Raw genomic sequence first — 22,705 nt, 5'->3', positions numbered from 1 at the left:
CCGAGGTGATGCTTTTATTGACTGTAGGACGTTAACCAGTTGAAAATCTATCTACCTGAGCATTTTAGTCCAACATTCATTTCTCGACCAGTGACGAAGAGGCAGATGAGAGATGTCAGTTTCTTGGATTGTCCTCGGAACCAGTTGAGCTGTAGTGTTTGATGCCTATGCTGAAAACCTTGGCATGTGCCCACACTGTCTGAGAACAAAGTGTTGACAGTTTGTGACTTAGGTTTGGTGGAAAGCAGAACCTGCCTCCTGCTACTGAAGCTGAAAAGGTAAGAGGTTTTTTGTAGCGAGGGTGTGGGTGTATGAAAAACTGTTTCTCTACTCAGGCACCTCTACACCAAATAGGGTTTCCACTCCAAGCGAGTCTCCAGTTCTCTGCGGACACCCACTGGGTGTCCCACAAGTCGATTCTGTTCTGACACTGGCTACCCAGGGTTAGTGCAGACCCCACGGGACTGCCCCCCTCCACTTCAGACGCCAACCACAAGTGGTACGTCCTCAGGTTACCCACACTTCTGTCCAACTTGGTTACAAAGTTGGGGTTCCCACAACCCTCCTCAGGTACAATAATTTGCTAGAACGGCTCACAGAACTCAGGGAACCATTTATTTATGTTTGTGATTTATTATAAAGAATGTGACAAAGGATACAGATGCACAGCCAGAGGAAGAGGCATAAAGGCTGAGGTCTGGAACGGTCCCGAGGGCAGGAGCTCTGTCCCCATGGAGTTGGGTTGTGTCGTCCTCCTGGCATGTGGATACACAGAGGAGAAGAGACAGGGTGGGTGCGGCTGCAAGTTCCAAGCTTCTAACCATGATTTGGTCTTTCTGGAGATATCAGGAAGCCCACCGGGAGGCACCTCACTAGAGCCAAAGATGTTCCCATCACTCAGGAAATTCCAAGAGTTTCAGGAGCTCTGGGTGAGGTACTGGGGCCAGAGAGCAAATGCGTACTTCTTATTACGTCACGACATGTGACCATGACAATACAGACTGGAGGGGGCTGGTGACATGAAGCGGCAGGGAGGGTGGAAAGTCAATGGTTTCAGGGAGAGGTGGCGATTGTCTGTCTTTGGTCTCTGGGGCAGCAGGGGCCGAGCCATTAGTGGCTGCCAACCCCCCTTGGGTCCCTTGGGTCCTTTCATTAAACTCCGTTCTGCTTGACTCAGTCAGAGCAGTCACGCTGCTCAGCTGATGGGCCAACCCAGGGCCTCCCGGGACCTGGTGGCAGACACGGGCTTTCTCCTTTTCTTACTGGAAGTCCACAGTTCTGGAGATGACTCAGCCGCTGGCTGTGGAACTGTACCACCGTTCTGACTAAAACCGCCTCCTGGTCTTGTTAGGAGAGGAAACCTTTTGAAGCTTTTCATTTCTCCTCTCGTACTTCCAGCAAATCCACCTACAGCTTCTCTGATGGAAAGGCTTATCTGCTAACCAAAGCCCCCTTCCTTCCTTTGGGGAGAGCGTGCCAAGCTCTGGTGGGGGCTGGAGGGCTGGGTCCTGGGCGGTGTCACGCTTGTTCTTCTGCTCTGTTGTTATTGTCTTGAAATTCTTAATGATTCTCGAACAAGGGGCCCTACGCTTCCATCCTGCAGTGGACCCTGCAAATTATGTCGCTGGTCCTGCTGGGGTGTTTGAGTGACGTGCAGGTTCCTCCTGGGTTTTAAACGCAGATTCTGACTGAGCAGGTCTGGGCTGGGCCCTGAAATCAGTACTTGTAACAGCTTTCTTGACATCTAATTTACATGTCTTGAAGTTCTCCCACTTAAAGGGTACAATGCGGTGGGGTTTTTTTTTAGTGTAGTCACAGAATTGTGCAACCATCATCACTATCTAATTCTAGAACATTCCATCACCCAAAAAGAAACCCTGTCCCCATTAACAGTCACTCCCCTCAGCCTCTAGTCATCACTAATCTACTTTCTTTCATTGTGGATTTGCCTGTTCTGGGCATTGCACGTAATGGAATTATATCATATGTGGCCCTTTGTGTCTGGCTTCTCTCAGCATGATGTTTTCAAGGCTCATCCATATCGTAGCAAGTGTCAGCACCTCATTCCTGTTTATGGTTGAATAATATGGGATCAGCATTTTTCCAAGCCCCCAAGGCCTGATGCCGGGGGCCTACCAGCTCGTCAACACTGCCTGATGCCTTCTTTCCCCATTTCTCAGAAACAAAAACAATTTGGAGGGGAAGTAAGAGAAGAGATTGGGAGCAGACATGTCCCTCTAAATCAAGACCACCTTCCACAGCATCATGCCATAGGAAAAACCCCAATTTCCTTGTCTTTCCCCAAAACTGCAACATGGGACAGAGATGCCAGCAGGGGATAAGGGTGACAGATCCTAAGTAACCTGAAACGCCACTAGTAAGGACTCTCAAGTAATTAGAATTTCTTTTCGTGATAATTTGCCAAAACCAAGAAACATGCAAAAAGATAAGCAGAGCTCATCCTTTTGTGACAAACTTATTATCTCCTCCACCAAACAATTGTGGCATACCTTAGGATCAAAACACTCCAAAATCATGACTTTAAAAAAAAAATCAAGTGCCACTAACAGAGTAAAGGAAAACACACGAATAAGCAAGGGTCGCAGAGAAGCAAAAACTAGTATAACATGATTTATTTATTTCAGAGGGAACTTTCTGTGACCAAGTAAAAGCTTAAACTTGCCCAATTTATAAAGAAAGAACAGGGACTATAAAGCTGTAAGAAAACCATTTTCAACCCCATGTCATTTTTTTAATTCTGGAGAGTTAAAAGGTGCGAAGAAAAATAAAAAGGAAATAGAAGAGGCAATCAGATAATGGGAGGGAGAGAAGAGAGAGGAAAAGGAGCAGGAGCAGGAGGGAGAGAGAAGAGAAGAAATGCTTGAGTGTAAAATAAGAAACCAAATAGCCAGTAAATGTGAAACAGCTCAGCCTCATTCACAACCAGAAAGGCAAATAAACAGAAGGTCCTATCTTCTGCCCACCAAATCAGCAAAGGTTTTACAAGTGAGGTTGTGATGGAAAGTCCTGCTCAGCCACTTCTGGACACAGGTATCAGTCTCCTAAAAGGATTCCATTCCTCGCCCCGTGACCCTCTCCCGGGGTTCTATCCTAACATAATTTCCTAAGGAGATAGCCACCCACTTGGACAGGATATACACACTTCATGGTCAAAACAGCATTAGTGGTACATCTAAAACCAGGATGGGGCAAATATACGGTGATGGAAAGAGAACTGACTCTGGGTGGTGAACACACAACGTGATATATACATGATGCATTACAGAATCGTACACCTGAAATCTATGTAACTTTACTAACCATTGTCACCCAATAAACTTTAATTAAAACAAACAAACAAACAAACAAACAAGGAAATGAGAGTGGGACCGACCTGTGTTAGTCCAAGTCTTCCGGGAGAGAGAAGCGGATGGAATTCACCATGCCTCTTATTGATCAGCCTCCCAGCCTGTGAGGGGAGGAGGGGGGCAGCAGGAGGAGGGAGGGCGCTGGGAGGGTGGGCAGGTCCAGGCAGGTCTGCGCCCGGCTGAAGGAAGGGGTGAAGAAAGGAGGGCTGGTGGCAGCCTCTGAGACTGCAGTGCTTTTCCAGGAAAGTTCGGTAAGGCGGTCAGGGAATTCTCAGAGTCACTTGTCAGAGGAATGAGGTAGTCTCAGTGTCCCTGCCACACAGTCACTGGCTGGAAGAAGCCTATGGGAGGCATGATGGGCCAATGGGTTTCAGAGCACAAGAGCTGGGGCGCTCAGTCCAGATCTCTACTTCCCAAAGGAGGAGATCTGAGAGGTACATGTTCAGGGCTGCCCTATCACCCAAATGACTAAAAATAAGAAAATGGCTAAAAAAATACTATGGTGTCCCTATAAGATGGCATTCTGTGGCCATTCAAAATCATTTTCTCAAAGAATTCTTAACAGTATGGTAAAAATGCTCCAAATATTATATTTATAAAAGCAGGGTTCAAAACTGTATTTATGGTAGGCCGGCCCGGTGGCTCAGGTGGTTGGAGCTCCATGCTCCTAACTCCGAAGGCTGCCGGTTCGATTCCCACATGGGCCAGTGGGCTCTCAACCACAAGGTTGCCAGTTTGATTCCTGGATTCCCACAAGGGATGGTGGGCAGCGACCCCTGCAACTAAGATTGAACACGGCACCTTGAGCTGAGCTGCAGCTGAGCTCCTGGATGGCTCAGTTGTTTGGAGCGTGTCCTCTCAACCACAAGGTTGCCGGTTCGACTGCCACAAGGGATGGTGGGCTGCGCCCCCTGCAACTACAGATTGAAAACGGCAACTGGACCTGGAGCTGAGCTGCGCCCTCCACAACTAAGACTGAAAGGACAACAACTTGACTTGGAAAAAAGTCCTGGAAGTACACACTGTTCCCCAATAAAGTCCTGTTCCCCTTCCCCAATAAAATCTTTTAAAAATCTGAAAAAACAAAACTGTATGGTGACCCTGTTAAGTTTAAAAGTGTGTGAGTGCGTGTGTGTGTGTGTGTGTAATGTGTATGGAGCAAGACTGGAAAAAACATATCTTTGAGGACGGGGTAATTTTCTTTATATTTGTATGCATTTCCCAAATTTTCTAAATTCGGTATGCATTATTTCAAAAATAAGTAAAATAAATTCAACTTCAAAATTTAAAGAAATCGCAGTTGGAGGGAGGAGGATGAAACATGGAGCGGTGTGAAGGGTTTTACAAGGACTATCAGTAAAGGTAAAAGTCTTTGGCCACCCAGGTCTGTTCACTGTAGCAGTGGGTTTGCAATGTTTGTTGTTTCTTCTCACTATTCTCTGACATTAGACTAGGGTCCACTGTTCACGGCTCTTCACCTGCTCTCCAGGCCCCCAGCTGAATGGGACAATCCAGGCAGCCTATTGGGTCAGGTTATTCCTTGTACAGTAGAACCGATTTCTCAGTGTCACCAATGCAGTATTATTTCTCCCAGCGCTTCTGTGGACTATCCAAAACTATAGTCCTTTATCATGAGAAGGAATATGCAGAATGACAATTACGACGCTCTTTGAGATCTCAGCACTATTAATTCACTTATTCAAAAACGTTCTTTCACCCAACAGTATTGGAGCTAAGAGCAGATATTCTTGGGTTTCAGTTTCTGGTCCTCTCCTTAACTACATGTGACACAGCCTTAGACAAATTACTTCATCCCTGTTCTGGGCACTTTATATGAATGGAATTCTACAGTATGTGGCCTTTTTTGTCTGGCTTCTGTCACTCAGCATCACGTTTTCAAGATTCATCCATGTTGTCGCGTGTGTCAGTGCTTCATTCCTTTTATGGCCGAATACTATTCCATCGTATGGATGGACCACATTTTGTCCAGTTCCAGGACATCTGGGTCGTTCCTTATTTGGCTCTTATGAACAACGCTGCTGTGAATGTTTGCACACAGGTATCTGTTTGAATCCTGTTTTCATTTCCTTTGGGTTCATACCTAGGAGTGGAATGGCTGGACCACATGGTGACTCTGTTTAACTTTTGGTGGAACTACCAAACTCTTTCCCACAGCGGCTGCACCATTTTACATTCCCACCAGCTATGTATGAGGGTTCCGATATCTCCACATCCTCACCAACACTTCTTATTTTCCATTTTCTCAAAATTATAACCGTCCTGGTGGGTGTGAAGGGGTAGCTCATTGTGCTTATTTTCATTCCCCTAATGACCAACGATGTTGAGCATCTTTTCTCGTGATTAATGGTCATTTTCTTATCTTTGGAGAAAAGTCTACTTCAATCCTTTGCGTATTTTTTCACTTTATTGTTGAGTTTTAAGAGTTACACATTCTGGATACTAACCCCTTCCTAGATATGTGATTTGCAAATATTTTCTCCCTTTCTGTGGGCTTTCCTTTTGCTTTCTTAATAGTGTCTTTTGACAGACAAAAGTTTTTATTTCCGATGAAGTGTAATGTATCTCTTTTTCCTTTGGTTGTTTGTGCTTTTGATGTCATGTCTAAGAAACTGTTGCCCAGTCCACGGTCATGAAGATTTATACCTGTTCTCTTCTAAGTCCCAATACCACTTGCTGAAAAGACTATTTTTCCCCCATAAGACTCCTGGCACCCTGTAGAAAATCATTTGACAACTGATGTATAGATTTATTTCTGGACTCTCAACGGGATAGAATTCCATCTATCTACACGTCTGTCTCAATGCCAGGATCAACTGCCTTCGTTACATATGTAAGCTTGTAATTAAAAATGGGAAATGTGAGCCCTCCGACTTTGTACTTCTTTTTCAAGATGGTTTTGGCTCGTCTGGGTCCCCTGCATTTCCACATGAATTTTAGGATCAGCTTGTTCATTTCTGCAAAGGAGGTGGTTGTGATTTGGGGAGGGGATTGCACTGAAGCCATAGATCACTTTGGGGAGTATTGTCGTGTGGGCAATACTATCTTCCAACCCACGAACACAGGATACCTTTCCATTTAGACAGGCCTTCTTTAATGTCTTTCAACATTTTTTAAATCAGGGTAAAATTCACATAACATAAAATTAACCATCTTAAGTGTACAATTCAGTGGGGTTTTAGTATGATCACAATGTTGTATAACCACCACCTATATTAAGTTCAAAAACATTGTCATCACCCCAAAAGGACACCCCATAATTAACCAGTCACTCTCCATCCCTCCTTCCCCAAGCCCCTCGCAAACCTAATCTGCTTTCTATCTCTATGGATTTGCCTGCTCTGGATATTTCCTGTAAATGGGATCATACAATATGTGGTCTTTTATGTCTGGTTTCTTTAACTCAGCATCATGTTTCTGAGGTTCATTCACATTACAGCATGTCTGAGGCTTCATTCCTTTTTACAGCTGAATAATAGTCCTCAACAATGTTTTGTAGTTTTCAGTGTAAAAGTCTTACACGTCCTTGATTAAATTCTCTCCTAAGTATTTTATTCTCTTTGAAGCTATTGTACATAAAATGGTTTATTGCTACTGTCCAGAAATGCAGCTGATTTTTGTATATCAATGTTGTGTCCTGTGACCTTGGCGAACTCATTATGAAAGTATGTGTGTGCATGTGTGTGTCCCTTACGGTTTTCTATATATGGCGTCATGTCATCTGCACATAGAGACGATTTCCCACCGTTAAATATGTTGCTGTGGGGTTCTCATCAATGCCCTTATCAGATTGAGAAAGTCCCCCTCTTCTCCTAGTTTGTTGAGTGTTCTTATCATGAAAGCCTTAGTTTTCTCCTTTGTAACAAGGATAACCATCTCTACCATACAGTGTCTTTAGGGGATAAAAATGTGATAACGGAAAATGTCCAGCATGGGGCTGGCCCGTGTAGGCTGTTATCACAGGGGCAAGGGCCAGGCGCTGTAGTCAGACACACCCACGTCTACAGCTCAGGTTCAAACTTAGTCATGGTGCCACTGGGCAAGTTATGTAACTCTAAGCCTCAACTTCCTTATCTCTGAAGTGGGCTGCTAATAGCACAGTGTCGTAGTGTTGTTGCGTCACCCCGGGCAGGTAGTGGGTTGATGTGATTTAAATCATGAGCTGCCTAAGTAAGTGCCCAGGACATAGAAGCTTTGTGCTATGGTAGATGACTGATAAAATGCGAGGTGGTCCCTGTCCTTAGGAAGGGGTGATGATGTGAATGCAGTATTGACAATTCCCCAGCAGAAGGTGGCATGTGACGTAAGTGACAGGAATGGAGCACTGGTTGCTGTTCAAAGTCCAAAGTGGGTTGGGCTGGGGCAGGCTAGAGAGAGGAGAAAACACAAGGCCTTCGGGAGAGGGGACTGCTGGCCAAGGCACAGCGGGAAGAAGCACGGGGCCTGGCTGCAGACCCACAGGGAGGCCATTTTGCTTGGAACCTGGGCTGTGTAACGGGGAGCAATGGGAGATGTGGTTAGTGCTGTGCGGAATGCCACACTGATGACCGGGGGGCTTTATTCTAGATGAGCAGTAAGTTCTGAAGTGCTGGGAGGAGGGCAGGTTTTGAAAAGGGGATGGGTGTTAGGAAGCAAAATGCTATGTCCTGACCTTGTGAAACCAGAGCTAAGAGAGTTCTGTTAGGACGTAACGCAACTCTGACCTGTACCAGCTGCGTCCACCACACGGAACGGGATCACAGTCTGCGACATTTCAGAGACCGAATTCACAACACAAGATTTGACGAATGAAAAGGGAGCAGGCAGGATGCGGTGGGGAAACGAGAATTAGAATGACTTCAGGGTATTAAAAAGGAGGGGGTGGTCTTTGCGGTGGCATTAATACAATCTGAGAAATTTGAAAGAAGATTTGATGTGATGGGGAAGCATGAAGAAGAGCAAAAATAGCTAATATGACAGGGGCTTCCTACACACCGGGCCCTGTACTCCTTACAACCGTCGGCGGGGGTGGCGTGACCGTTAGACACATTTTGTAGGTGAAGACTTTCAGGCCCCCAGAGGCTATCGCTGGCCCAGGGCAGTCAGGAGCCAGAGGGTGAGGCGTTGGATTTTAGTCGAAATGCAATAGGAAGCCTCTAGAAGCTCACACAGTGTGTCGTGTCTTTAAAAAGCTCACTGCAGCTCTGTGGAGATGACGGAGGAGCAGCAAGAAATGGAACATGGAGAATAACAGTCACCCAAGGAGGTGATGGCAGTTTGGTTTATCGTGACAGCCGTGGGGGTGGGGAGGGGTGCTGGATCTGTGATGATTTGGGAGGAAACACTGACAGGAATCACTGATAAACTGAAGGTGGTAAGAAAGGACGACACCAGGGTGAGGTCTGAATTTATGGGGGAGCAATTGGGTGAAGAGCAGTGCCAGGTACCCGGATGCAGAATATTTGGGGACGGATGAGTTTGGGGCAGGAGAGATTGACAGTTAAAGAAAGGCTGGTTAGAAGTAGAGAGAGTTGAGAGAAACTTGTGAGTGGAGAGGAATGAGTCAACTGGAAAAAGAGAAAACTTCAAGAGACAGAAGAGATAACAGACAAGAAAAAGCCCCAATGGGGAGACACGGCCACACGGAGATGTGAGATTTGTAAATGTTTCTGTCTGTGGAAAGCGCTCTCCCTGGGGGTTTTGCCCCTCTCTGCCTGGCTAACTGCTTGTCGTGCTGGCTCCTGGCTCAGGTGCCAAGTACCAACGGGGACACCCCCGACCCCCTCCAGGACTGGCTCCTGCCGATCCTGTAGGACCTCATGCACCCCACGTTCACCCACGTTCATCACTCGCAGATTTTGTTATGTCTCCAGTACAGCCCGTTGTGTTCCTTGAGCCAAGTTCAAATTCAGCCTTCAGCACATGCTTGATCAAAGACTGGAGGAAAAGAGGGAAACGGGGGAAACTCGTGGCAGGTATTGGGGGGGGGGAGGTGCAGTATCTGTGTCTCAGTCGCAGTCACTCAGTTAAGTGACAGGTGGGCTGGGACTCAGGGGACATCACAGGTTGGCATCTGGGCTGCAGGGCAGGATGGAAGGACTGCGAACTCCTGCAGCAGGCCCCACCCCCACTGCAGATCTGTAATGGAACCGACCAGCCCTGTTGGGTCACTTCCCCCAGGAGTGAAAATCAGTCAGACTAGATGGAGAGATTAGACTGTTTGCTGTACCATACCCATTAAGGCAGGAAAGTAGACGCTTATCTTAGAAAGCTTTTCCCCTCTTTAAACAAAAAGGGTTTTCTAGGTAATAGTTCCGTGAAACAGAAAATCTGATCAATCAGAACTCTCCATTCCCCAGGTTTCTCTTTAACTATGACTCGGTAGCTTTCACAAAGCTTTCGGAAGCCTCTAAGGCACCAACATGGCAGGCATGTGTGTAATTCTGGAAATGGTAATTAAAAACACACTATTAACAGATGAAATCTACGCGGTGTCTGAGGTTGGCTTCAAAGGAGTGGGGGCGGGTGAGGTAGATAGGGAATGGAATTGGCCCCGCATTGGTCACCATTAGAGTGGGGGATGGGTACATGGGGTTCATTATACAGTGCATTCTACTTCTGTGCATGCTGGAGGTTTTCTGAAGTAAAAAGGTAAAAAACAAAACAAAAAAAAACCACTTATTGAAATTTAGGACAAGTGCAATCACACCGCCTTCCATGAGGCTAAATTCATATTTCGACACCCAAACCAGCGCTACTAGAGAAGGCAAGCTGTGTTCTACAGAATCAAATCCACATCTGGGACGAAACGCTTTTAAATGCCGTTTAGGGAGAATTCTTATCATACCTAAACCTAAGCACTACATTGCAACCTAAATGACTAAAGTGGACCTTTTATATTAAGTCTGTAATCGCAGGAGTCAACACCTAAGTGAGCTTGACTTCTGCACTCGCCAGTCGCCCTCTCGCTCCCCTGAAGTCCCACCAGGGTTCCCACACCCTCCACCTCTCCGGCAGCTGAGCCGGTGGAATGGCCGGGGCTGAGGGCTCACGCAGCAGGTTACCTGGGCACCTGCTGTGTGCAAGTTGGGTGCTGGGTACAGCAGTGACCACGGGGCCTTGGAACCTGGAGCGGAAGCTGGACAGAATGACAAGCACGGTCGGTGCCTGAGGAAACGGGGGCTCTGACGCCTGACTTCGTGTGTGTGCTTACGTGTGGGCACCGGTGTGGGCACGCGTGCTTGTACCCATGTGCTGGGGGCAGGGCCACTGGGGCGGGTTTCTGAAGAACTACCGCGTAAGGCTGAAGCCCGGAAGGACTAGGAGATAGCCAGGAAAATGAGTGGAGGTGGGGGAAAGGCCTGGGGAAAACCTGAAGGGCGAAGCACAACGTGGTTGTGTTCCAAGAACTGAAAAGAGCAGAGACGTCTGCAGGGGCAAGATGGCGGGAGGGGAGCAGGGGTGGCCTTGCTCCGGAAAGCCCTTGAGGGCTGAGTAGGGGAGTGACATGGCGGGACGTGGGCTTCTCCACCTGGCACTGACTGGAATGTAAGCTGGGCCATAAGACAGGGTGGGCTGGAGGACACCATGGTGGGACCTGGTTGAGAAACGACAGCAACGTGGGCGTGGATAACGGCAGGGGGTGGAGAAAGCGGGTGATGTCTTTGGAAGAAAATTAGAAAACAAACTTGACAGGGCTTGGTGTTGGGAGAAGTGAAGGCAGAGCGAGGGGGACTTCAGAGGTAACCCTCAGATTTGGTGCATGGAGAGGATGCTTACAAGATAAAAGTGACCCTTTAGCCATCGTACTCGGATACGTTGCCGCGTGACCTTGGGAACGACTCGGATTCTTCCCTATGAAATGGGAATAACCACACCACCAACCTGAGACCTGTCCCCCCGCGGTGGCTCCAAGCCTGACAGTGCACTGGCCTAGCCACTCTGCCTTCTTCTCCAGATGACGTCCCAAGCACCTTCTAAGATTCCACATGTACCGTGGGGCTGGGCTCAGTAAATTATAAACAACAAAACAGATACCTGTTGCTTAGCTCAAAGGAAATTGAGCTCTTTCTAGCCCAAAGGAGGCCTTGAAGCACTCATCGCTCTTTCTCGGGCCCCCCTCTCAAGACCCCAAATCTTGTCCTGTCATGAACTTTGTTCCTTGGGGGAGGCATGGGGATTTGATCAGACAAGAGCCTGTGTATCCAACCACTGCCTTTTGGTCGAGATCCAGATCTAGGCAGTTGTCGGGTGAAACAGCCGGCAGCTCCGCAGAGGGACCAGCAGCCTGCAAGGACCCCGTGGCTCATCCCATCGAGTCTCCCTGCCCAGGAACAAGGAGCGGGGTGGGGGAAGTGGGGGTACAGGGTACAGGAAGATGGTATGGAAGAGAGGAAAGCTTCAAGATTAGCGATCATCAAAATCTTCTCAGCACAACACAGGTCAACTTTCTAACTCTGCTGGTCAACTTGCCAGCGTTTTCCATCTCTGGTATTAGGTCAACGAGTTAGCAGAGGCCACAGCCACCTGGGGCTATCACAACGAGAACCCTTTCAGTGCCGGGGCCAGCCATACAGGCGATAACCTCCACTTTCTTACGTGCAGGGCTTCACGGGTCACAGAGCACCGTGACACATGTGATTTTGTGAACTCACAGCCACCCTGTACAGCGTGCAAGGCAAGGGCTGTGTGCCCACCACTGAACTGTCCGCCTGGCAAAGCCCTGCAGTGCCAGGCTCTGGTGAGAGCACGGCCTGTCACACTGGGTGTGTCACCAGCCCTTTCAGCACAGGCCCGTTTAGGACCTGCCTTCCTGGACACACATCCAGAGCCCCCGCCTGCTTGGCCTCTCCCCACAACACTCCAGGCGGAGCCGTATCTCCAGGTTAGAATGAGTGAGCTGTGTCCTCATCTGCTGTCATCTCCGCCACAACTCAACAGGGGACCACTGACAACACACACCACAGGTGTTTCCAAAAAATACGGCTTTTTATTGTCTTGGATGCAAATATAGTTTTCAAACTGCATTGTAGTGTTGAATACAGCTGGTGGAGATGTGGTTCTCGACAGCAGAGCAGAAAGGGCCATGTTCTGGGTGACGCAGGCCTGAGGGAGCCTCCGATGGACAAGGCTCTTCTGGGGTCTGATTGGTTTTCAGACCCCCAAGGGGTACCTGTCTCCTCAGGGGCCCTGACAATCACCAGAGCTCACCACAGAGGAAAAGGGGTCATTTACACGATGGACCGAGACCTGGAAGAGAACGTGGTGTTTCGGCCCTGCTGTTATAAAATAAGCAAATAATACGGTTTCCTTTCACGAACTGTGTGAAAAAATTCAGATACAGAAGCAGCAGGTGCAGTGGGGGAGAGGCTGCTTCCCAGCTCCCTTGCGAGAACGCGGCCTGGGAGTCGTGGTTCCTGGGGCCGAGCCCTTCATACCTTTTAATTGCAGGATGTAAACTCTACGGAAATGTATAAACTTCAGTCTCTCCCAACCCGCCACAACCTCAACTCTTGAGAGCAGCATGTCTCTGCTCAGAAACCCAGCAGAGAATCCTTCAAATCAGCGATGCCCTGGGTTGACTGCGAAACCAAAAGTTCGACTGGGAGATAGAGGTGAGTTTTGCTACATAATTGGAAAGGAATTTCACAAAAATAAAATTCCATTAAGTAAACACACACGCACGCAGGCTTGTGCAAGCACACACGTACACACACACACAAAGGAAAAGCCAACATTCAACATAAAGAGTTCCCTTTTCTTTCTCAAGGGCTGATTTTCGCAAGTTCCAACAAGGAAACAGCCCGCAGGGGCTGAGGCTGGAAAGCCAAGTCCTCAGAAGGGAGAGAGACTCAGGCAGCTGACCCATGTGAAGCACCGGGGAACCTAAGGCTTCTCTCCCTGTTTCTGGAGCCCTTCCGACCACAGACCTGCTGGGCAGACCAAGGCCAAGATACGAAATGGTACAAACGTGCGTTGAGCTTCCAAGCTCTTCCGCCCTCCAGCCTCGCTCTCCTCTCCCCTTACCTGTGTTCAGACGTGGAGAAAACCCTCTATTATACGTGGGAGGCATTGAGGTGCCGAGCCAAACCAGGGTTTGCCGCTGCCCAGGCATCCCAAGGCTCCACGCTGCCACAGCGGGGCTCTCCCCACTCCCTTCCCTGCCAGGCCCCAGCCCAGGAATTGCTCTGCAAAGTTAAGTCCTTGCAGGTGGTGGGCGGGTTTCGCCTTCGGCAAAGGGCTAAAGCGGAAGCAAGGTGGCTCTAGGGAAAGGCTGTTCTTCCTGCCAGAGAGAGAGAGCAGCCCAGCTTACACCCTGGTTTGTGAGCGGGCCTCGAGCAGTGGGACAAATCCACCGAGGGACCAGGTGACCACCGGAGGGGAAGGGACTGCTGAGAGTGTGAGGGGGAATGAGGCGCTGTTCCAAGCCTATCTGCAGCCAGTGACATAAAAGAACCGACTGAGGCAGGCTCGGCCATCGCGGGGCCTGGCCACTGCACCCACCCACCCCACCCCACACTGAGCGAGGCTGCTGGCCACGGCTGACAGGCCCACAGGACAGTCCCGCTCCACTCCAATGAGTTCTAGTCAGCTACACAGTGAAAACTGGTCACCTGCAGACAACTACAAACCTGCTACCGGGGATTCTAGGTGGGGAGCCAGCCAAGACCACACGTGGAGACGGGAGTGTGTGACCTTTCCAGGTGGTGAGTCTGCCAGGATCAGGCAATGGCACTCACCACCGCACCACTTCACCTGGGACAGGACAAAGGGGTTCGGCACCACCCTGGTCTCCTAAGAATCTGTTTATATTTCTATCAGCCATAGCAGAAAAACCTTTAGGCCTGACGTCTAGAAGGGGGATGTAGGGTCAGGTCACAAGAACAGGAAGTAGAGAAAGCGGGTACCCGAGGACACACGGGCAACCACTGGCCACCCCTCCCACAGGGCCGAGCTGGGGATGCCGCTGCCCAGCCCACTCCCTCATCCTTGACAAGACCCAGTACCAACTTCTGACGTGGGGACTGCTTCCAAAGCTGCCGGTCTGCCACCTTCTGAGGGGGTGGTGACAGCTGGTGTGTAACTGGCCTGAGACAAGAGGGACAGGCCTTTCGCCTTTCAGAAAGCCCCACGGTGGCAGCGGCTCTGTCCCCACTCATTGTGAAACAGCAAGCAGCAGCGTGAGGGAGCTGATGGCACACAGAGATTTCACAGAAACACTTGCAGAGTTCTGTGCCAGACGGCATCGTTTTCTCTTTTCGGATTGATTTTTCTTATTCTCCAAAATGTCAGCATTTTAGTTCCTTTTGTGGGAGTAGGAACAGGAGTGGGATGTGACAATGAGTGTAAACAAATCACAGCCCCACTGGCAGCGTCCACCGCAGGCCGCTGGCAGAGTGGCCTCGGTATCCCAGACCCCAGCTGGGGCACTCCAGGACGGAGGTCAAGGCTAAGCCAGATCCATCAGGCAAGATTCCACAAGAAAACTTCCAGGACAAGAAACGATTACGTCTGCAGTAAGAGAAACAACAGCTTTGTGGCCCTCCAGGCGTGGTAATGGCAAGCACCAAGAGAAATGGATTTAAGTAAATATCTCAAACAAAAACATGCATCTGTTACCAGTCTGCTGGGACACACAGAGAGACAGAGAGACACACAGACATACAGACACACACATTCACACACACACACCCTTCAAAGTCACATACAACCTAACAGCCTTAAATATCGAACAAAACAGAATCATGAACATTAATTCAGCAAAAGGGAGAGACAGAGAGGTAGGCCAAAGAAGCAAGAGGCCAATTTTATATCCCATGGAGTTTTTAAAAAAGGACTCCCAGCAAGGGGTGGGTGGGGAGAAAGCTATCGATTCAGGAGAGGTTTAGGCCGGGCCAAGCACTGTGGCCACCTAGCGGTTTATAAAGGCACAGGATCTGGGGCAGGAGCCAAGCTCCCCACCCTCCACGAGCCCTCCGAGCTGGGGACGTTTCACGTTTTACTTTTTCCCTTTTCCTCTCCTGGGGCTTTTACCACGGTGGTCGCCCCCTTTTGAAGGGGACTCCACGTTTACCCTGGGGGCAAAGGTGGATTCTCTTACCACATCCCAGTGGAAATTAAGGACCAGCCCAGCCTCATCTTGTGCTCACCCCTTGGAAAGAGATCCGGGAGGCTTGTAAACACATTTTGTGGGGAGGCTGAGGGGTGCCGGCCGCCACACTGCTCTCATACGGGGTCGAAGCACGGCCCAGACTGCAGGCGACTGGTCAGTGACCTGCAGCGGAGACGGTGGCACGGCTGGCAGCGGGAGAACCCCCATCCATGCTCTATCACCCAGGCTGAGGCAGGGCTGGCCGCCTTCTGACAGCCTTCCCTGGGCCTCCAGGAACCAGGGGTGGCCTCTGCATGGATCGGAACTTCAGGAGGTAGCGATGGTTCCCCACCACATGGCTCCCGGGTCCCCTCAAAGACTCCCGGTCTGCCCAGCACTGCTGTCTTGTCTCTATCTCTGGCAGGGAGGCTAGGGGACAGCCAGCTGGCCCTCTGAACTTCACAGCAGGACGATAAGAGCACTTTCTTTGCAGGAGGTGCTCTTGGCCGGGCGTCCTGAGTGTTAATTTGCCCTTCCACCCGCAGCTCCTCCAGCAGATCCGGCGAGGATGGGGCCTGGACGCCCTCCGGCCGTGCCTTCCCCCGGAACCCCCCCACTACAAGTCCCACATTCGGAAACAGCCCGCTGCCCCCACACGTCCCCCCCTCTGTCAGCTCCGAGGGTAATGCTTTGCTGTCTGATCTGGGCGATGCCGACGCACAGGGAGGCTGGCCTCCCCGGAGTTCTGCCTTCAACATTCGGTTTCTTCCTCCAAACACAAGACAACAGACTTTGGGTGTGCAGACGTCTTTGGTCCGAGAACTGTGATGGTTTGGGGCTCCCGGGTGAACAATGCAGCACCGTGGAGGCTGGCCTTTCAGATGCCACACCCTAAGGGCTGTGCGTGTCCTTTAGACACTGATGGCTTGTCCAAGGCTGAGCTTGGAAGCAGGTGGAGAAGAAGGGTGGAAGGGCCACGCTGTGAGCTGACACCTGGCGAGGCCCCGGGCGAAGTCCCCACCGTAATTCTCAAGTCACGCCAAGGGGACCTACATCTATTGGATGAGGACACCGCCCCGGAGGGTTTCCCAGCCAGACTGGCAGCTTCGCATTGTTTGTGCTTTCCTTCTCGTCCCGTGTGCGCTCACAGCCCCTGCTTTTGCACACGTGCGTTCTGAGGCTCCCCAAGCAGCTGACCGTGCATAAGCCTGAGCAGTTGTCCCAGTCTATCTACAAAGTCGAGTCTGGGGAGGAAGAAAGATGCCTTCCAAGTCCCCACAGGCGGCCAAAGCAGTATAACTGCCCAGGGTACGACAGACGTGAGCCGGAAGGGACCCTTCAGTTTTCCAACTCCAGGAGCAGTGTTGCCTCCGGCTGCCCCACCTGCTCCCCACACTGGCGCCAGGGGCCACCAGCAGAACAGGGCCGCAGCGGCAGCAGCGTTCTGTCTGGGCTGTCCCAAGGGCAGGAGAGGTTGTGACTGAGGTTGCTGAGTGAGAGTTTACAGCAAGGGATCCCCAAGACGGGCTATTGCTGTTGGCAGGACCGACCCTGCTTCAGACCTGAGTACAGTGCCCCAGCGGCCCAGTGGGCCCGCAGAGTCGGAGGGAGGTCCTGGGGCTCCGCGTCAGCAGAGGTGTGGGACGCGGCCACCTGTCCACGGGCAGGGAAGGGTCCCCAGGGCATCTCGTGTGGCCACATGCCCACTGAGCGCTGCTAAGACTCCCCCGATCTCTTGCCAATCCTGGTGACAGCCTCTGCAGCCTGCTCTGGCAGCCGGGACGGGTCTGTGAGGATGGAGGTGCTGGTACTCAGATGCCGCAGGGTGTTCAGCACCGCTGTAAGACAGGAGGGGGTTAGCCTGACGGCACGGCACACGCGCGGCTCCCAGCCCCAGTGCACCCCACACGCACGCTTACACACCACCATGGCGGTTCTCGTGCTCGCCAAGTTGGGAGGCACTGAGCCCAACCCAAGGGCAGGCCCCAGGAAGCCGCTATGCCAACAGGCCCTCACCCCTCTGCCTGTAGGATAGCGCCCCGAATCCTACCTTCTGTCCTGCACAGGCGGGAATGCTAAGCTTGTCCCGCTTGTCCTCCTGTGTTAGCACTACGCCTCCATAACCTTAATTGCAGGCATAGCTTTGTTGGTTATTTTAAAGACTAAACAAGAAAACACATCTGACGGCACCGAGACAGGCCTGGTGAACAGCAAGTGCTCAGTAAATGTGGGCTGGACGTGATCACAGTGACACACACAGGTGGCCGGCGAGCCGTGCTGGCCCAGCGCTCACCACAGGCCCTGGAGCCTGGGTTCTCTGCAGCTCAGGGTGACGCCCTCAGCCCCACACCCGGGCTACCCACCCGCCACTCACTCGGCCTGAGGATGGGCAGGGAGCAGTGCTGGTCCAGCCAGGACAGTGCCGTCCGGTGCAGCTCTTCCAGGCTGCTGGTGGACACCATCCCCTTGAAGGACTCGAACAGTGGCTTGATGATGACACTGAACTACACGGCATGTGGGTTAAAGAAAAGGTGGAGCGAGGAGGAGGTGGGCGGCCTCCTTGGGACCGACAAGCAACTGCAGACGGTGGCGACAGGACCTGGGCAAGGTAGGCAGCCCTCACACACGCCACAACGGCTCTACCTAACCACACCCAACTCTGAGCAGGCCAGAGGCACGACAGGGACGTCTCCTCGGTCTGGAATGTGTCCTGGTGCAGCGGAAGCACACAGAGCAGCGGGTGGAAACCATCTGTCTGCAGGTGACGTCTGTCTTTCGTGTCAAACACCAGTATGCCGGCTCTCCACCTCAAGCAACCTGCTCAGTGGAGGCACGAGGTCCACCTGCCCTGTGACCTGGGCCAAGACAGTGTCCCCAGGGCCCGGTGCCTCAGCCTGGTGCTGAGGAATGTGCCATCCGACCAGAGGTCCCGCTTCACCCCAGCTGCCACTGGCCAGTGATAAGGGATCAGGACCACAGCTCGGCATCAGGACAGTGAGGCAGGGAGCCAGAGGGGTGTCCACGCTCTTCTGTTCAGAGCCAGCCATTAGGTGCACAGGTACCCTCTGCCCTGTCAGCTGACAGGGGCGGCAGCCCACCCTCCGTGTGCGCACTGTCTGCTCAGAGGTGGAGCAGCCCCTGGGTGACGAGTGACAAGGCAGGAGCCGTTCCCTGTCAGGGCCTTGCTGCCATCTGGAAAGCCAGGCGAGGGGGGCCTTGTCCCCAGAGACAGGGCCCAGCACCTCATGACGGCATTCAGGGTCTGGGGCACAAACTTAGAGGACAGCCTGCAGGGAACTGGTTTCAATGCGGGCTCTGCCACTTGGTCCTGTGAGCCCGTTTCCCATCTGTCACGTGGGTGGTACTGACCCTTCCCACTGTTGGCTGCCGGGATGTGTGAGACAAGATCCCACCTCCTCTCCACACTATTGCTTCTGCGAGTGGCTCTAGCGGTATCTTTATTTCTCAAGGACCTAGAGAGCACCGCTGGCCCCTTGTGCCTCCCAGGAAGCCCCGAGCCTGGGCAGTCGCCAATGACAGACTCGCTCCACACCGCGGGCCTGGCCAGAGCTCCTCGCTCGACGCAGAAACTAGCATTGCCTGTCCCAATGAACAACCACCACTTAGAATCCTTCTGAAGGAGCTAGAGGGTGGATGTGTGCTGCTTCGGTGTGCTGGTTTGGGGAGGGGGGGAGGGTGCAAAGAAAACCCAAAGATACAATCCAGAACTTCCAGTTCTGCAGTGTCCGGCTCTTCACATATTCGTCAAACATGTCTGTCATGTGATCGAACTGGCGCCGGGTGACGGGGACTCCTGTGGCCGGGAGCAGCTGCTGGCAGGAGCTGAAAGGACAGGACGAGTCAGAAAGCTTGGAGCAGCCGGTGGGAAATTTGGACCCCGGGGGCCGCAATGGGCATGGCCAGCCCGTTGTCGGGTCACCACAGGCCCAAGAGGGGGCCTGGGAAGGGGAGGGTGACAAAAAGCAAAGTGCTGCTGCCAAGGCTGCTGAGGCCACAGGCCCAGGGCTGCGCCTCACATGATGGTGGCATTGAGCTCCTCGATCTCGTCCCGCAGACGCCGCGCCTCCTCCTGCACCTGGCTGCGCTCCTGCTGCAGCTTGGTGATGTGCTCCACTGTCTTCTGCAGCGTGATGGCGTGGCTGGTCTGTGGGCGGCGGGCGGGCGGGCGGGCGGCGTCAGGCCCAGCTCTGCGCCCCGCGGCCCGCCTGGCCCCGGCCCCCACACCCCGGGCGCCTCACCAGCTTGGAGTTGTTGGAGATCAAACTGTTCAGGGTGTCGAAACCCATCTTGATGTTGAAGCGCCTCTTCTGCTCGGCTGAGATGTGCTTCATCTGCCGGTTCTGTTGGGGACGCGGCCCGTCACAGCGACCTGGGGCCGCGTCCCCTCGTCCCTCCTCTCTCTCCTCCCTCCCAACCTGCTGCTGACTACTGGGGACAGAGCTACGTGGAAGGAGGGGCGACAGGAAGCTGGAGGGCAAGGCCCTGCAATGACTGGAAAGAACAAACGCTGCTGACTCAGCACTTCCCAACCACCCGCAAACCTCTCCTCTGCTGTCCCAGTTCTGGCAGCTGCCACTTCCTCCCACGTTACAGGACTCCATGTTCCTTCCACAGGCTGGAGAGTGGGTGGCGGGGGAGGAGCGGGCTTAGGCTCCAGATGACAGCAGCAGACACCATGCTTCCGATGCTAACTAACCCAGCCCAGGGGACACGGAAGCCTGTGGCTCTCCTTTCCAGTGTCCTACGGGACACAGCTGTCCCAAAGGTCCCAGGCTATTCTCCGCCTCTTTGCCGCCCCATCCTTCCAAGAGAATCAAGACCTGAGAGGGACATGAGGTACCTTTAAAACAGCCACATTTTTGGGGTCCGCGGAGTATTTCCCTGAGCAGTTGTTCTGGGGAGACTGAGGACTGGGGCTGTGTTCGGACGCACATGGGGACGCCTGCCCTGAGGTCGGGCCGTCTCGACCTGAGAGAACAGAGATGCTTCTTAGGGACAGGGCTGGCTCACCCACGAAGCGAACCCCCAACAAGTCCCAAAACTCGGAAACCCCTGGCGAACCCCCCACAGCAGCCTCAGAGCAAAACCCAGAGAAATCCTTGCCAACCTCCGAAGGGGGTTCTGCCAGGCCTGCGCGAGGCCTGAGGAGGGCTGGCCGGACATGGAGCGGAGTGTGGCCTGAGCTCTGCCAGTCACAGGTCTTGGGGGACGTGGGCGTTTTGAGAGGAGGTCTGACAGCCTCTTACAAAGCCACCTGGAGGCAACAGTCTCCACAGGGCTTATAAGGCTCCGCTTCTCACCCGGTGTGGTAAGAACATGCATATGTTCTACTTTTGTTCTTGAAACTCTACAGAGATGTTTTCTCTGACTTTTTTCAACCTTACCCACACCCCAAACTTTAATTAAAACAAAAACACTCTTTTACCCACGGAAAGTGTGATGGAGAGAACCTGGGACCTTGGTGGGCTGTGCTGCAGCCGCTGGGATGTCTCAGGGAACAGCTCCCAGGAGACACCTCTGCAGCCTCTCGGCCCTTCTACCTTTCTGTACACAACAGTTCAAGTTCATTTCCTCTACTGGATTACTCTTGCCATACGCTCTCTCAAGCTCCCAGCACAGCTCTCACTTCCTGTGTCTTGAGCCTCAGTAAACAAGGTGACATCTCCCGAGCTCTTCCTTATGTGACTTTAGGGGCCTGTCTCATTACTAGTCTGTGTCCTTCTTTCCAGACACGAGGTCCTTATTCTTCCAAAGCTGTCCTCGGACAGGTCCCTCTGTCTGGCCTCTGTAAGCAGAGACCTTCCTCCTTGTGTCTTCCGAGGCAGAAGGAAGACAGCTCTTGGCACCGAGTTCCAGGAGCAGCCAGGCCGTGGCTTTGTTTCAGCTTCCTGAGTGGAAGGAGCTGGGCTTCTGGTTCCAGCCCCATCCCAGCCCCTGCGGCACAGCTTTGGGCAAATCCCTTACCCCCAACCTCCTGCTGGTCAGGTGTCACCCTGACCGGCTCCCCAGTGAAAGGCCCACACGTGGAAGCTGGCTGACAGATGCGCAGGGCTTACGAGCTGACGTGGAGACAGAGCCCGAGGGCTTCTGTGGCTAGTGTGTTCTGGCAACTACCAACAAGGATTCCACAATTCCTTTTCTCCTTTCCTGGCTCAGACTGGCAGCTCAGGGCCAGGCCTTTCTGAAGGAGGTTATTATTCGTGTTTCCCCGAGTTTCTAGCTACCGACACTGCAACACGCCTGCTACTTTTCCACGGCTGTGGTTCTCCTGCTTGAGTTGAGCATTTTCCTAGCCTGGGTCGTCGGCAGGTTTCTGACACCTCACTGCGTTGCCCACAAGGCCAGGCTCAATCCTGAGGCACCTCACGGGCGGCCTCCCCACCCCAGGAGGGCCCGCTCGTTTCACTTACAAAGCCCCAACTGCTCCCCCCGGAGTGAACACTCACTGGCACCGGCAGGGACCTGGGGGCTGCCCCCGGGCACCGGGGCCTGCTCGCCCTTCACCAGGGACTCCGGCACTGTGCTTGGAGAGAAGAGCCGGGAGACGGGCGTGGGTTGGCTGCTCGTGGCGTGGCCGAGGTCTGTCACCAGGATGCCGCTGTGGAACTCCGTAACTCCAGGAGCCTGGGGTGATACAGGAGACAGAGGTCACCCCTGCCCATGTCGTGCTGGGGGAGGGCCGCCCACGAGCAGGGCCACGCGGGGGTTGTGATGCTGAGGTCTGTCCCTCACCCTGGCGATGGCAGCAGGCGTGAGGACCACGTTGGACTGGGACACGGTAGAGGCCAACATCCCTTCTGTCTTCAGAGGGCCTGTCATAATCACTGCTTGTGCTTGTCCTGCAAAGGCAGCAGCTGGCACAACACGCACAAGGTGACGGGGGGCTCCTGGTGCTGAACCCCAAGCTGCAGGGCCCCAGGAGAAACACACGACCCCTTGGCTGCCATGGAGACAGCTTCCCTCACCACAGGGCATGGAAAGAGAAAGCCACCAGAGCACCTAACATTTGTTTGTAACTTCTCCTTGACGGGGGACAGATTACACACCCAGCAGAGAGCTGACTGAGACCACAAGTTTCCAAACTGAGTTGAGACTAACTTTAAAAGAACAACACAGCCTAGAAAATGGAGTAGGTCACACACATGTAGTAGTTCATAACGTTTTTCACATCCCAATGTGTGTCAAGAGTTTACAAGCCTTGGGGACAGGGGAAAACCCGGGGGGAGGG

The 22,705-nt window shown here is 52.5% G+C and overlaps 1 protein-coding gene across 2 annotated transcripts in view; it reads right to left on the bottom strand.

Moving 5' to 3' along the window:
- Window positions 1-12,334: 12,334 nt before the first annotated feature.
- MLXIP (MLX interacting protein) overlaps window positions 12,335-22,705 on the bottom strand; it is a 53,607-nt gene continuing 43,236 nt past the window's right edge. Inside the window, exons 10-17 of one of the 2 annotated variants that reach the window (XM_019734047.3) lie at window positions 22,210-22,316; window positions 21,924-22,101; window positions 20,318-20,445; window positions 19,716-19,817; window positions 19,494-19,621; window positions 19,176-19,299; window positions 17,831-17,960; window positions 12,335-17,294 (exon numbers count right to left, since the gene is read on the bottom strand). In XM_019734047.3, coding sequence (XP_019589606.3) covers window positions 17,173-17,294; window positions 17,831-17,960; window positions 19,176-19,299; window positions 19,494-19,621; window positions 19,716-19,817; window positions 20,318-20,445; window positions 21,924-22,101; window positions 22,210-22,316 — 1,019 coding nt within the window. In that variant the 3' untranslated portion in view covers window positions 12,335-17,172. Of the gene's footprint in view, window positions 17,295-17,830; window positions 17,961-19,175; window positions 19,300-19,493; window positions 19,622-19,715; window positions 19,818-20,317; window positions 20,446-21,923; window positions 22,102-22,209; window positions 22,332-22,705 lie in introns of both variants that reach the window. The other variant, XM_019734048.3, reaches the window with a different exon arrangement.

This window comes from Rhinolophus sinicus, chromosome 9 (assembly GCF_057876585.1).
Source record: "Rhinolophus sinicus isolate RSI-liver-muscle chromosome 9, RSI-T2T, whole genome shotgun sequence".
NCBI classification, from domain to species: domain Eukaryota; kingdom Metazoa; phylum Chordata; class Mammalia; order Chiroptera; family Rhinolophidae; genus Rhinolophus; species Rhinolophus sinicus.
This window is presented reverse-complemented; position numbering and strand designations above follow the sequence as displayed.